General features: G+C 40.2%; 1 protein-coding gene across 1 annotated transcript; it reads right to left on the bottom strand.

Moving 5' to 3' along the window:
• Positions 1-5,182: 5,182 nt before the first annotated feature.
• On the bottom strand, positions 5,183-11,777 carry LOC113171929 (calcium/calmodulin-dependent 3',5'-cyclic nucleotide phosphodiesterase 1C-like). Its single transcript, XM_026374667.1, has 3 exons — positions 11,648-11,777; positions 5,789-5,839; positions 5,183-5,385 (listed from the first exon to the last, which is right to left on the bottom strand). Exons 1-3 carry the CDS (start codon positions 11,727-11,729, stop codon positions 5,183-5,185), a joined length of 336 nt encoding a protein of 111 aa, XP_026230452.1. The 5' UTR covers positions 11,730-11,777.
• Between the last annotated feature and the right edge of the window lie 733 nt (positions 11,778-12,510).

The raw sequence follows: 12,510 nt of genomic DNA on the forward strand, positions 1-12,510 counted from the left end.
ATGGTTAAACTAGTGACTCACAGAAATGCCTGAAGTGCTAACACAGCTTATCAAGTGCTTTCTAAGCTGCACTTAGCAAACAATTGCCCACTGAAAGTCCTACTGTTCAGCAGACGTAACTCAGCATTAGACAACAACTGACGAATAGCGTTTTTGATCTGATTTAATCTAGAAAGTCCGTCACTTTGGCTCACTTAATGTTCTATACTGTCCTCATGAGTCTGTGGTTAAGGCTAATACTGTATCTTCCAGTCACTGGAACTGGACATGTAGAGCACAGTTGTCTGAGCCTGTTAACTGGGAGAGCTGCCTTTGGTTCCTGGAGGGGTGAACCGAGGGTGTTAGTGACAGACAAGTGTATAGTGTATAGTCTAAACATAGACTAGATAACCCAAACAAAGAGCTAAAAGCAGCTTACAGGTGTAAACAATTCTGAACTTGAGTGTTGCACTCTGGATTAGCATCGCTGGCAGCGTTGCCAAATGGATTCCACTGGAGCTATTTCAGTCACTGTCAGTATCAAAAATATCCCTGGAGGGAGCTTTATAAGCTTTAATATTAACTTGACTACGTCAAATATGTTTGAGTTTATGCAACCGTTTTGAAAAGGGTTTCATCACCCCATACAGTGGTTTGAAACTCCATCCCCAAAGGATACTATTACTGTTTAGCTAAATTGAATTCTAAATATCAAGTCCCACACTGTAAGACTGTTATTTGGAAATGATGTGGCATGCTCCCTGAGCCACTCATTTGAGCTCGATGAATCCTGGTCTTGTCATCTTGGAATATGTCCGTGTCATCAGGGGAAAAAAAAAAAAAAGATAGAATAACCCGGTTATTCAGTATATTCAGGTCGTCAGCTGACCTCATACTTTGGACACATAACGCAGCTGAACCTAGACCTGACCAACTGCAGCAACCCCAGATCATAGCACTGCCCCCACAGTAGATAATAAGCATGATGGGTGCATCACTTCACCCCCCTCTCTTCTTACCTTGATGCGTCCATTACTCTGTAACAGGGTAAATATGGACTCATCAGACCATGTGACCTTCTTCCACTGGACAGTTCTTAACCCAGTTTTAGTTTTATCCATCTCCTGAGATGTTTTCTTTGCATCTTTGCATAATTTGAACCCTTTTGAAACAGATTAATCTTTTTCACGACCACAGGATCTGTCTTCTACAGCTGCTACAGCTGGGTTAAATAACGTGTTATCATCCATGCAGTAATTATCCAGTGGGAGGACCTTACCTATTTATTTAATTAAATTCAGGTGAGCAGTGTATATGATACATTACATTTTAACTTGGGCCTTTGTTGTCCATGATGGATTGAAAATAGTCTGTGATGCATTTTCTGTCCCAGATCACTTCAAGGTCAAGGCTCAGGGTCAAGAAACTCACAGTGCTCACTGTAATTTACACAGCTCAAAGTGACAAACATCACTGCAAATTTATGCTGCACGTATACTCCGCTGCCCACCAAGTGCCTCCCAGCCTGTAACTGCTCTGATCCAATTACTATATTAACTCGACAATAAGACGTGTGCAAAGCCTACAAAGTGAGGACTAGTTACGTCACGGGTGAGCCGTTTCCAGTTCACAGTGTATTTAAAGACTGCAAAGTGAATCCACTGCCACTGAGTGAGGTCAGGAGGTATGAGGTAAGGGTCAGGGCACATCCAAAGAAATCTCCTTAATGTATTTTAAACCTATTAGTGAATTCCATTTAAAAAATTGACTGTTGGACATCTGAGATGTCAACGAACACACACACACACACACACACACACACTTTAGCCTCTCTTCTGGATAAGTGATATGAAGACATGACGACGTTTACATCGACCTGTGGTTGAGTTAAAGACCAACAACACTTACACCCACCACAGTGTCAGATAAGAAGAGAAGTGGTTATTGTTTTACTTCTGCTATCTAACGGTTCAAACTTTTTATCCCAGTACACAGTACTCAGATTATGACCCACGTCACTCCTAACCCTCTATCTTCTATAAGGATGCGGCCTTATCACTCTTTAGACTATGACTAAGGCATTTTAGCATGAAGAATCATAAAGTTACATAATGTATCTCTAAAATGGCCATGACTTTTTCTTTATACAATGTATGGCCATAATTTCACCTTTCAAAACTTGAACTTGAACATGAACACTAGGTAAAGTTAATATTAATAAATTACAAACAATAGCCAATAGAATAACAATAACAGACCAAACTGTACCTTCAACTAGCCCATAGTAACATTATGAAAGTATTGATGCCAAATTCAGTGTCCAGTTTCATTGAGTATGTGGTGTCATGTGGCAGACAGCAGCGATACAGCTCTTTAACACCATGACTGTGGGACCAAGCCTCAATCATTTTGATAAATAGTTCTGACATTTGTCCATGTGCTTCCAGTCACGCTGGCCAACAGAGGCTCATTAGCCAGCTAGTGAGGCTAGTGATGGAGGTCGTTGCTGCACAACCGATGTCAGTGGGGTCTCTTAACCTGCGGCTGCGGCCAAAGGAGGGCTCAGCCTTCGAAACAGTGGGCTGCCACAGAAGAGACAAGCGCCTTAATCAACTGCAAAGTTCACAGCGGCACACAGCATCCAATTAACTAGCGGATACATCACACTGCTGACCACAGATGAATTTCAGCTGCATGTGTGCATGACTGTTTTAATATCTGTAGATGTGACGATTCTCGTTATTATGCATCTATTTGTTTAATCATTTTGATCATGCTGTGTATAACCAGGTTAGGAAATAATTGCTGCAGTGGCAAACAAGTGCACACACACACCTGAAAAGCTGCCTTCCCCTTAAAATGCACTAATCACATAAATACAGGTTTGTTGCTGCTACTCACTGTTTGGACAGTGTTCATTACAAATGTAGTAGCAAGAGATACAACGACATGTTGTCTTGCTAGAAAAAAGCAATTGTGACTAATGAGTAATAACTTTGTCACTTTCCATTGTGGTCCTTGGGACCTTAATGGTCTGCAGTAGATACTGATCAAAGTGACTGTGAAGATATTGCATCCTAATCACATGGTTATTATTGTAGTAAGGTGGTATTATGCATTATATTAATATTCATTATATTCTATCACTAAAGCTGACCTCTACTAAATCATTGTATTTGATTGCATTAGATTGTAAAGATGTATCACAGGTGTAGGAAAGGGGCTCTGACTGTATTTAACACAGCATAAACAACAGTAGTTGTATTAAACTGTAAGTTGTTGTAAGTTACTGTTATTCACAATCCCATTCATAAAAATGTCTGGTTTGACCTTCTGCGTAATATCACCATATAGCCCCTTCAAAGTGCTCAAGGCACCTCAAATGAGCAAAAACAATAGCGTGACTCCAGCCGTAGAGATGAGTCAGCATGTGTTTATACACTAATGGCTCCATATCGTTTTCTGTCCCTCTCTGAGTGACTAAGCGTGCACTCGGTTGCGGTCTAGCAGCAGCTGCTATGTGTCTTACATATTAGGTAGGTGTTCAGCAGCTCTGACAATAGATGGAAAAAAGGTGAAAAGATCATCAATCAGCTTTGTAAAGTGAGGGATTGTCTGGAAAACCTGAATCAAAATACACTAAAATAAACATAATCAAAATCTCCGTTTCACCACATGCGCTTAAACCTCAGCTGACTTATACCCAGTTCAATACCAGCTGTCCTTTAACTCACTCACTCCTGTCCTGCATCTTGTGGTCTCTTCTCCATTCTCCAATAAAATCTAATTATCATCGCCTGGAGGATAACAGCTAGCTCTGGCCTCAGAGGTGACACATCAGTAATCATTTTATAGATTACTGCTAGTTCCACGGTCATTTAATCACCTTCTACCATAATCTTGTCATCTGTCTTTCAGTTGTAGGTCCCCGTAACTCCCTGCAGATTTGCCCTCTATTAACCACTGTTGGCCTGGCCGGAGACTTTGTCTGACCTTAATGGGATTTCCCAGATAGAGACGCAAGGTAGAGGATGGCTGACCACTGGCCCATGTGAATAATGTATTCTTTTAACTATACCAACATTTGTTGGCAACCGCCATATTCACCAAATTGATTTAACTATACCACTTATGTGCAGGCCAGTAGATAGTTATTGTTCAGCCTCAGCCAAAGATTTTGCAGCCCTGGCTCATGCATGGCATCATTCCTCCACCCTGATTAGTGCTAAAGTTATGTCTTAATAGATGACACCAGAACAAGTAACTGTCCCTGTGGAAGGTGAGAGTGCTTTTAGCTGCCCTGCAATGGCTATGTTTTGCTTTAAAATATGGGCTGCAGCATTTAATGAAGGAACAGGCTGCATCCAGTCAAGTGGAAAATCACTTTCTCTTTGTCACCACCCTACTCTGGTAAAAAAAAAAAAAAAAAAAAAAGATCTGCTTTCAGGAGGAGACTGTGGCAGGGAACAGCACCACTGTAATTTGAGATAGCATTGAGAAGCACCAGACAAGATGTCTGTGTTACTGCAGAGAAAGTCTGGAAAGCTGAAAAGGGAAAACAAGACAAACAATAGCCGAAAGGGATTTTCTGCTATCTCACACCCAAAACCCAGTAAACCACAGATCTCTGTGAATGAACGCTACACACACATATTGAAAAAAGTCTCTTCAAATCAGCTTCACGTAACTCCTGGTCTCTTTTGCACACAATCAAAAGCTTGTTATGGCGTACTACAGTAGGTGGACTTTTTACATCATCTGACAAATGCTCACTTCTCTCCACCTGCGGCATTTCTAACAGTCAGCAGAGCCATCAGGGTTAATTGGAATCAGGCGTTAAAAGACGTTCAATATTCTAAAAGTGACAGCAAATTATGTTAATGGTAGTTTGAAGTCCTTGTTATCAAGGTGGAATCAATCATGCCCGGATCTCTTGAGGTCAGCAGCCTTACATAGCAATTAGTGGTGCGCGTGTGTGTCAAGAATGTTAAATGTCAGACAGCAGATTATCCTCTTTATAGAAAGGATCTTCTTCAAATATTTCCAACTAAATAATCAAGTTCACCTTAATCACAGTCAGCAAAACTAAATAATATGATTAGTAACCTCGCCTCCTGTGTATCAACAATGTGCAAATTCTACCTGTTGAAGTGACCACCATAGTTTTCCACTGTAGCCTGACATCATTAACAGATTATTAACTCTAATTATAATATTTTTCTGCGTTGACAGCACCAAACCTGATGGCCGTTTTCTCAGTGGCATCTGGTTCATCTGTTGCAGGAAATTCGTCCGCCAGAATCTCTTCAGGAGTTCGTGGGTCATTCAGGGGGACCTTCTGCTCTTTGCCTTTGATCCCCATCCCTGCCGTGATGGCATTCCACAAAGCACTCTGGGACTTTGAGCCTGCGAAATAAATATATAAATATAAAAGAAATGAAAAAGCAAACACAAAAGTCTCAGTATTACAGTTATGTTGTATGATTGCATCCAATACTTAACACAAAAAAAATGGTTCAAGGATCTAGTGAATGGAGCTGGCTTTTCAGGATAACAGAAAGGAGTGAGAAAATTGAGCACCTTTGTAATGCTGCCCCCATGTGGATTCATATTGTTAATGCAGGTTAAAAGTAATGCACTAAGCATTACCACAAGTAGTTGAAAAGATTTATTTCAACAAGTGGTGACAAGTTTCAGCACCTAATTCTGCAGTCATACAATGACCCTTCAATAATTCTAAAAAGGTAAAATGACCCCACGTGGGTAAACGTAATGAACTGGCTGTGAATGTAACGTGGAGTGAACTTACGTGCAAAACTGGCCTGTGGTCTGTTGGAGCTCTGTGCATCTTCATTTGCCACTGGAGAAAGAAAAAGGTGAAAGATAATCAGCTGATAACTAATGTGCAACTCTATTTCAAAACCTCCTCAGTGTTTCCCAAATGAAATTCAGCTGTAACTTTAGTTTTTACTGATCTTTCTTCAGTGCTGAGTAATTTAAACCTGTCTCTGTGTACAATGTGCAACAGATGCAGCTGCACAGCCTCCTTTTCCTCCAGGTCTCCATGTTTGTTTCATTATTTTTTTCTTTCAGGTCATTAGTTCAGACAGTTACGTGCATAATCATACAAACATATTTCCCACATGGCACACAATTAATTTTAATGAGATTCTCCAGACTCTGCCCTCTCTGGCTTTGTCATCTATTATTTTTACATGACTGTTTCTACTGGATGTCGATGCTTTTATGTCATTTTGTTCGGGATTAAACAGAAGGGATTATGAATCCTGTACAGCTGTGTAATACAGACAGTTTCAGGAAGGTCATTTACTGTTCAATTAAACCCTAGAATTGCCTTGAAGTGTGATTTGAGAGATTGTGAAAGTACTATAATTGTTGCTGTCAAGACTGGTGTGGTGCAGGGATCTCTGCCCACTCAATACAGCACGCAGTCTGTAGAGTTAGAGAGGAAATGGTGAGCAGCGGTGCTGTGGGAAAACAATTCACTGTTGACAGAGCTGAGTGAGAAGAGTGACCAGAGAGAGGAGAACATCAGCTGCAGCTTGAGAAGAGCATGGTGACTTCCACTGATGTTAGATGAGCAGTAGATGAAGACAAATGTACACCTGACTACTAATACTGCACACCAACCCAACAACTGTGCCCTGATTCTGACCCAACACACTAATTGCAAGGTCAGAATTTCATGTTGAGCACAAGCAAGTCCATTAGTAGCACGCTTCATAACATGCTTGAACAAATATGTGCATTATTTGTGTGTTTTTGTGTCATGGTGCAGTTTCATTTTTGGCCACTAGATGCTGACTCCATAGTCATTTTCTGATTCCAAGCTTAAAAGATACTAAATGATTTTGCGGTCTTACAGGTTGAAGGTTATTTTGTGTGTCTCATCATCTCTTTTGGTTGTTTCAAGTTCATTTTTCTTTTCTTTGTATTTGCATTTGATGTTTCAACAGACTCAGCACTCGTTTCACAATGACATCAATAAAAACAAACATGTTTTACACAAGACGTTAAGATCTTAGAAGCTTAAATCACGTCCCTTTAGTTATGACATGGTTTTGAAGGTGAAAGACAACTTTTTGGGGCATGTTGGACAAATCAATCTCTCAGATCACCACATTCAACCCTCATCAGTTCCATAAAAACTCACCTAAACTCAACTAAACACTGCCCAACGATGGATTTCCCTGCTGCTGTGCATTTCTCAAATAATCTGTGAACCTGACAGGTGCATAATTGTGAATTTAACTTGTTGGGAAAAGCTCATCCCTGCTATTGTACATTAGCAAAAGACTGGCCATTTGGAGAAGTAAGACAATTTTCACATCACCCAGCAGTGACAGTCATGTATTATGCATGGCTGCAGTACATGGACCTGTACTACCTGTATTTTTCAAGCCTTTTTTTCTACTACCAGTGAAATTCTTCCATTGCCAGCACTGCAAGTAATTACTGTACTGAATCAATAGCTATTGTATTTACAAAAATATATATATAAAAATCAACACTTCCGTCTCATGTGATTAAAGTTGTAATTAGACACATGTCTATGCCAGAATGTGGTTTATCAGCCTATCAAAGAAGTACACCTTATACAAAAACACTAATTGGCCAATTCTGTGGTCATTTCTAGACATAAAGTGTGAAGCTGATCAGAGAGACAGGCTTTAACAAGAAATTATTTTTGGGAAGGTTTTATATGCTTGATGAGTGAATTCTATTTCAGGCTTCAGGTAATTGGCTGTACTGGAAGAAGCCACATCGACATCACTGTAAATGAAGGTGACTTGGTGAAAACGAAGTCATTCCACAGCGTTAATGTGCAGGTAAAGACAGAGTAGACTATCATCTTCCATTTAAAAGGTTCATTTCGCAATTTAAACTAATAAATGGCTGCAACTCTTCATCTTGACCAATCCAGATGTCATCACTGTACTACATAGTCTGGTACGTAGAGACAGAGAGCTTAGTGACAATCTAGTCCACAGCAGGATTGAGATGAACATTTTCAGGCTCATGGTTGAACTCCACAACCTGAAAATGTCCAGAATCGAATCATACAGTTAATGCAATATTATAACCTGTCGATCGTAGGGAAGGACATATTGCTGATCTCAGAGCTGAAAGAGCAGTCTGACACGTACATCGTCAAATAAAGACAAATTCATTTAATTCCACTTCTTTCTCTGCAGGTCTTCTTTCATTCTGGAAATCCGGTGACAAAACGCTTTAATATTCTTTTACTGAAATTAACATGGTCTACACTCTCCATCCCACCTCCAGTTTGTGCTCTTGTGACTGGTTTTGTCTTTCTTATGTGCAGTGTATTGCGTTCTATGTGAAGATTTCTATTTTACAGTTGTGATTATCAATAAACCAATTACAGGCAACAACTTTCACAAAAGCTTCTCTTTATCATTTCCATCTGCAGTTATAAAGTTAAAATTTAACTCTTTAAAAAATAATTTGAATATCTCATATGAACTTACATAAATTATCCAATCAGGTTTGATTGTCCAACAAACCTGTCAATCAAATAAAATCACATTTGACTGATGTGGGTAGCTGGCAGAGCAGCTCTGTCCACACTTAACGAAGTTAAACTCTATTTATTAATTTAACCCCCATCCTTCTCTTCCTGGTCTAACTACTGGGGTAACACGTGGCTTTCAGCTTTGTATCTCTCCACATCTCTGTATCACACTGTGAGTGATACAACCAGGTCTGAAGTATCTGACTTCTGTGATTAAACCCAGCCCACACATTCAGTTTCACTCAGAAACAGGCCACATTACTGACACTGAAGATGCACTAAATTCCATCTAACTGTAATATATGCCTGGCTATAAGTAAAATGTCTGTTTTGGATTTCATCTTTCTTTGCTGCCAAGCAGGCTTTACATCCATGATGTTAAGTTACAGGTGATCAGAGTTTAGCTTTCATAGTTTCCAGTATCCAAAAACATAGCTTATATACACTATATGTACTTGAAATTAGAGAACTGTTTTCTGACACAAGATATCAAACATGTACTGAACAATAGATCTTGCCATATTACTGTATGCATAACTTCAGGTCCCTACATTTATCCTGAGGCTCTACTGAAATATTTCTAAAATTGCTTATTGTTCTTATAATCAGCCTTTATGCTCAGTTTGAAACTGTTTATTTTAGCTCTCATAGTTTCTTATTTAAGTACTCATTTAATTGTCTGCTTTTGAAATCCAACTAAAACTGTGCAGGTTGTGAAACCTGTTGTCTGTGAAGTGCTGTTTACGCTGCCCTTCACACACTGCACAAAATAGAAAATGAATGTTTCTGGGATATAAGTCTTATTCTCTTTCTAAAAAGAAAACAATCTTGCTGAGCATGTTTTGCATTAGAAAAAATAAGTCAGATTTAAGGTGCAAGTGATGATAATCTGCCACCTTTATTTTATTTGCTTTTTATGCTTTGCTTTATATGAAAATATATATACAAGAATATCTATTTTTGCACATTTCAGATCAAGAGTCACATGTCAAGTATGTACAGTCTTTACAATGGCACATTACAACAAAAGAGCTTGTCAGTAATTACAACTTTGGTTTTCAATGAAGCCAAGCTTTGTTCAAAATTGGCACAAAGCAAAAATTGTTTTTCAGGCGCCCATTCAGACAAACACTAAACTAGAAAAGAGTGAATCTCTTTTGCTATTTTTGTACGAGGTTAAAGAAAACAAAGAAATCTGGATGTGGGATTAAAAATGTGATGGAAGAACTCTTCTCCTACAAAGGAGCTGAAAAGTCACAGTCACATTATCTGTTTTTATCTCATGAACTACGTAAAACCAACAAAAACACAACAAAGTTAACCAACCGAACACATGACAAAACATATCAGCTGGAATCTGAGCGGAGCAGCTGAAGCTCGGATTATAATGGATGAGTGGAAACAAGGTGTCCAGCCGAGCAACAAGGTACTAGTGCTTAGGAGTCACGCTTCAGGGGAGGTGACTGGCAAAACATTCTGCAGACTGAAACCTGGGCCCAGTGAGCAATTGATTGTGACACGCATGTTACCATGACAACTGCCGTGCTTGTGGGTAGTGTAACTGTCATATAGGCCACATGTCATCGAGGCAGCTTTTTAAGAGATACTATAACAGGATGTGTCCATGCAAGCAGAAAATCCAATGACTATTTTCAGTGTGATCATAAAATCTTCCAGGGCGGCTTTTAAGGCTTTTATGAAGATACCTGGAAGTGATTTGAGCACGCTGCCTTTTCTGTTTCTGTGCCCTAACACCTTCAATACCGAAACTTCTAGATACTAGATAAGTGCAGGTGGTTTCTGGTAGGTGAGCCGAATGTGCACATCCACTAGTACTGGTAGTAGTGGGATTATACAGCACATTACATTTTAAATTACAAAATCCTCAGCACTAAAGCACTGTTAAGGGATTTTTGGCCACCTGGGGGCAAAGAAAAAACTGTAAACACAACGCTAATATATTTTGATAAAGGTGTTGTGGATGTGAACGTGCAAAAGTGTTAGCTAACAGTTGCCTATTTACACATTCAGCTGAGCATTCGAAATCTTTTCTGGAACATGCAGGTGCTATGTTTACACTGCTAAATGCTCCACTATGTGAACTTTTTGTTCACTGCAGTGTGGGTTTAGCAGAGCTTGTTTGCTCAACAGCTGCCTACTGTACTGTACATCTAAAAACAAGGCTGATAAGAGCAGAACACTAAAGTTTCAGGCCATAAAATCAATATATAATGCTAAAATGTTCTGTAAATTTAAAGCAATGTGCAAAGTCAGGTGGTATTTCTCTCTGGATTTGTTTCTACGAGTAATCTAGTCACGCTACGACTAGTCTAAAAGAGCATGTACTGTACAATCTGAACAAGTTTATTTGTGAGTTCAAACCTACGACCTTGCTGGTGATCTGGTCCCAACCCACTGACATCGCAGCAGGTGTAATAAGGACCCTGCTGTGACAACACTTCCCACTGGGGAGTGGTGAAAAGTGCAGCACCGCTTACCTTCCTCATGTGATACAGTGTTGAAAAGCAAAAGTGTCCAAAAGCAAAATGCACATTTATCCAAAAAATGGACAAACATGATATGTTATTTATGGTATCAGCACAATGTGTGACAGACTCATCAAACAAGTTCTCATGAACCACTGTCTCATGTGAACTACTGTACCTATTTACTCTATCACCTCGAGTACAGAGCATCACCACATCGCTCTATTCTGAATACAGCTTCGATGCTCACTCCTGTGAGACTTTTCAGAAAAAAACTAAACAAAACACACAACAGCACAAAAGTTCATCAACACTCCGGTTGTCAAGACAATAGAATGAAATCCTGGTGACGTGAGCATCACCCAGCTTTAGCCTGAACTCTCCTTGTTTCCATGGTGTAGTTGCATTACAGAGGCAAGCAGAGGCAACTTCAGTGGACTGAACTAATGTGTCGAGTTGTGCACAGTGATGTGTTTAACGATGTCACTCTGTTGGTGCCAAACGCCTCGTTGCTCTGCCTCGCGATCTCTCTCTCTCGCACACACACATTGCTTTCATGCATCTAAACTCACATGCACGCACACTTAACCTTTCCTCATGCTCTGCCTACTCTGCACACTCTTACCTATGGTGATGTTGAAGCCATCGATGCTGAAGGTGGCACTCCGACCCTTCCTAAATCGATGCTTCTTGGAGTTAGCTTCCATCGCTGTGCCACCCTCCAGTCCCCCTTTTAATTTGCTTTAATGCTTCTTATGAGTTGCAGTGTCTTGTTTCAGCTTCGTATGGGCAACTCTCCTCGCGGAGAGGAATAAATGTAGTCCGCCGACTCCAGTTAGTACTAAGCACTGGAAGGGAACTGTCAAACACTCACCACTTCTCGTTACAGACACAGAGCTGGAGAATTTCTCACAAGTCTTTCTCCACCCCCTTGTCTTTGTTGTACATGTCTTTTCTCTCCCTTTCTTCGTTTCTCACACCTCAACAAGCTCATTTCAAGGAGGTTATGGCTCTTGATTTGTTTTTTCCTCTCAATCTCCCTCCACCCCTCCTTCCCCGTTCTCTCTCCTCATCTCTCTTCCCCGAGAGGTACAGTAGGTGTGTGTGGTGGGTGGCAGTGGTGGTGGTTGGGTGGTGAGTATTTCTCTAGAGGTCTTTAAATGAACGTGACTCCTCCTACTGTCAACAATTTATAGCAAATACACTAACAGCTCAGAGTTGGTGCGACACAGTCTGTCCTAGTTTTACTCACACGCGATCAGACGTATACAAACTGACTCTAAACCCCTGTTGTCACACATGCAATGGTGCATGAGCAGTAAGAGGAGAGAACATGTGAAAAGAGAGATAACAAGGGAGTCGCTATGTTTATCCAGTCAAAACTAGTCATTAAATCAATGCCTTTGCTATTCGTTCTGCAAGTGTTTTACTCACATCCCATTAACGGCTGCACAAACCCAGATGCAAGGCAACATTTGAAAGAGCACA

This window comes from Anabas testudineus, chromosome 17 (assembly GCF_900324465.2).
Source record: "Anabas testudineus chromosome 17, fAnaTes1.2, whole genome shotgun sequence".
Lineage (NCBI taxonomy): Eukaryota > Metazoa > Chordata > Actinopteri > Anabantiformes > Anabantidae > Anabas > Anabas testudineus.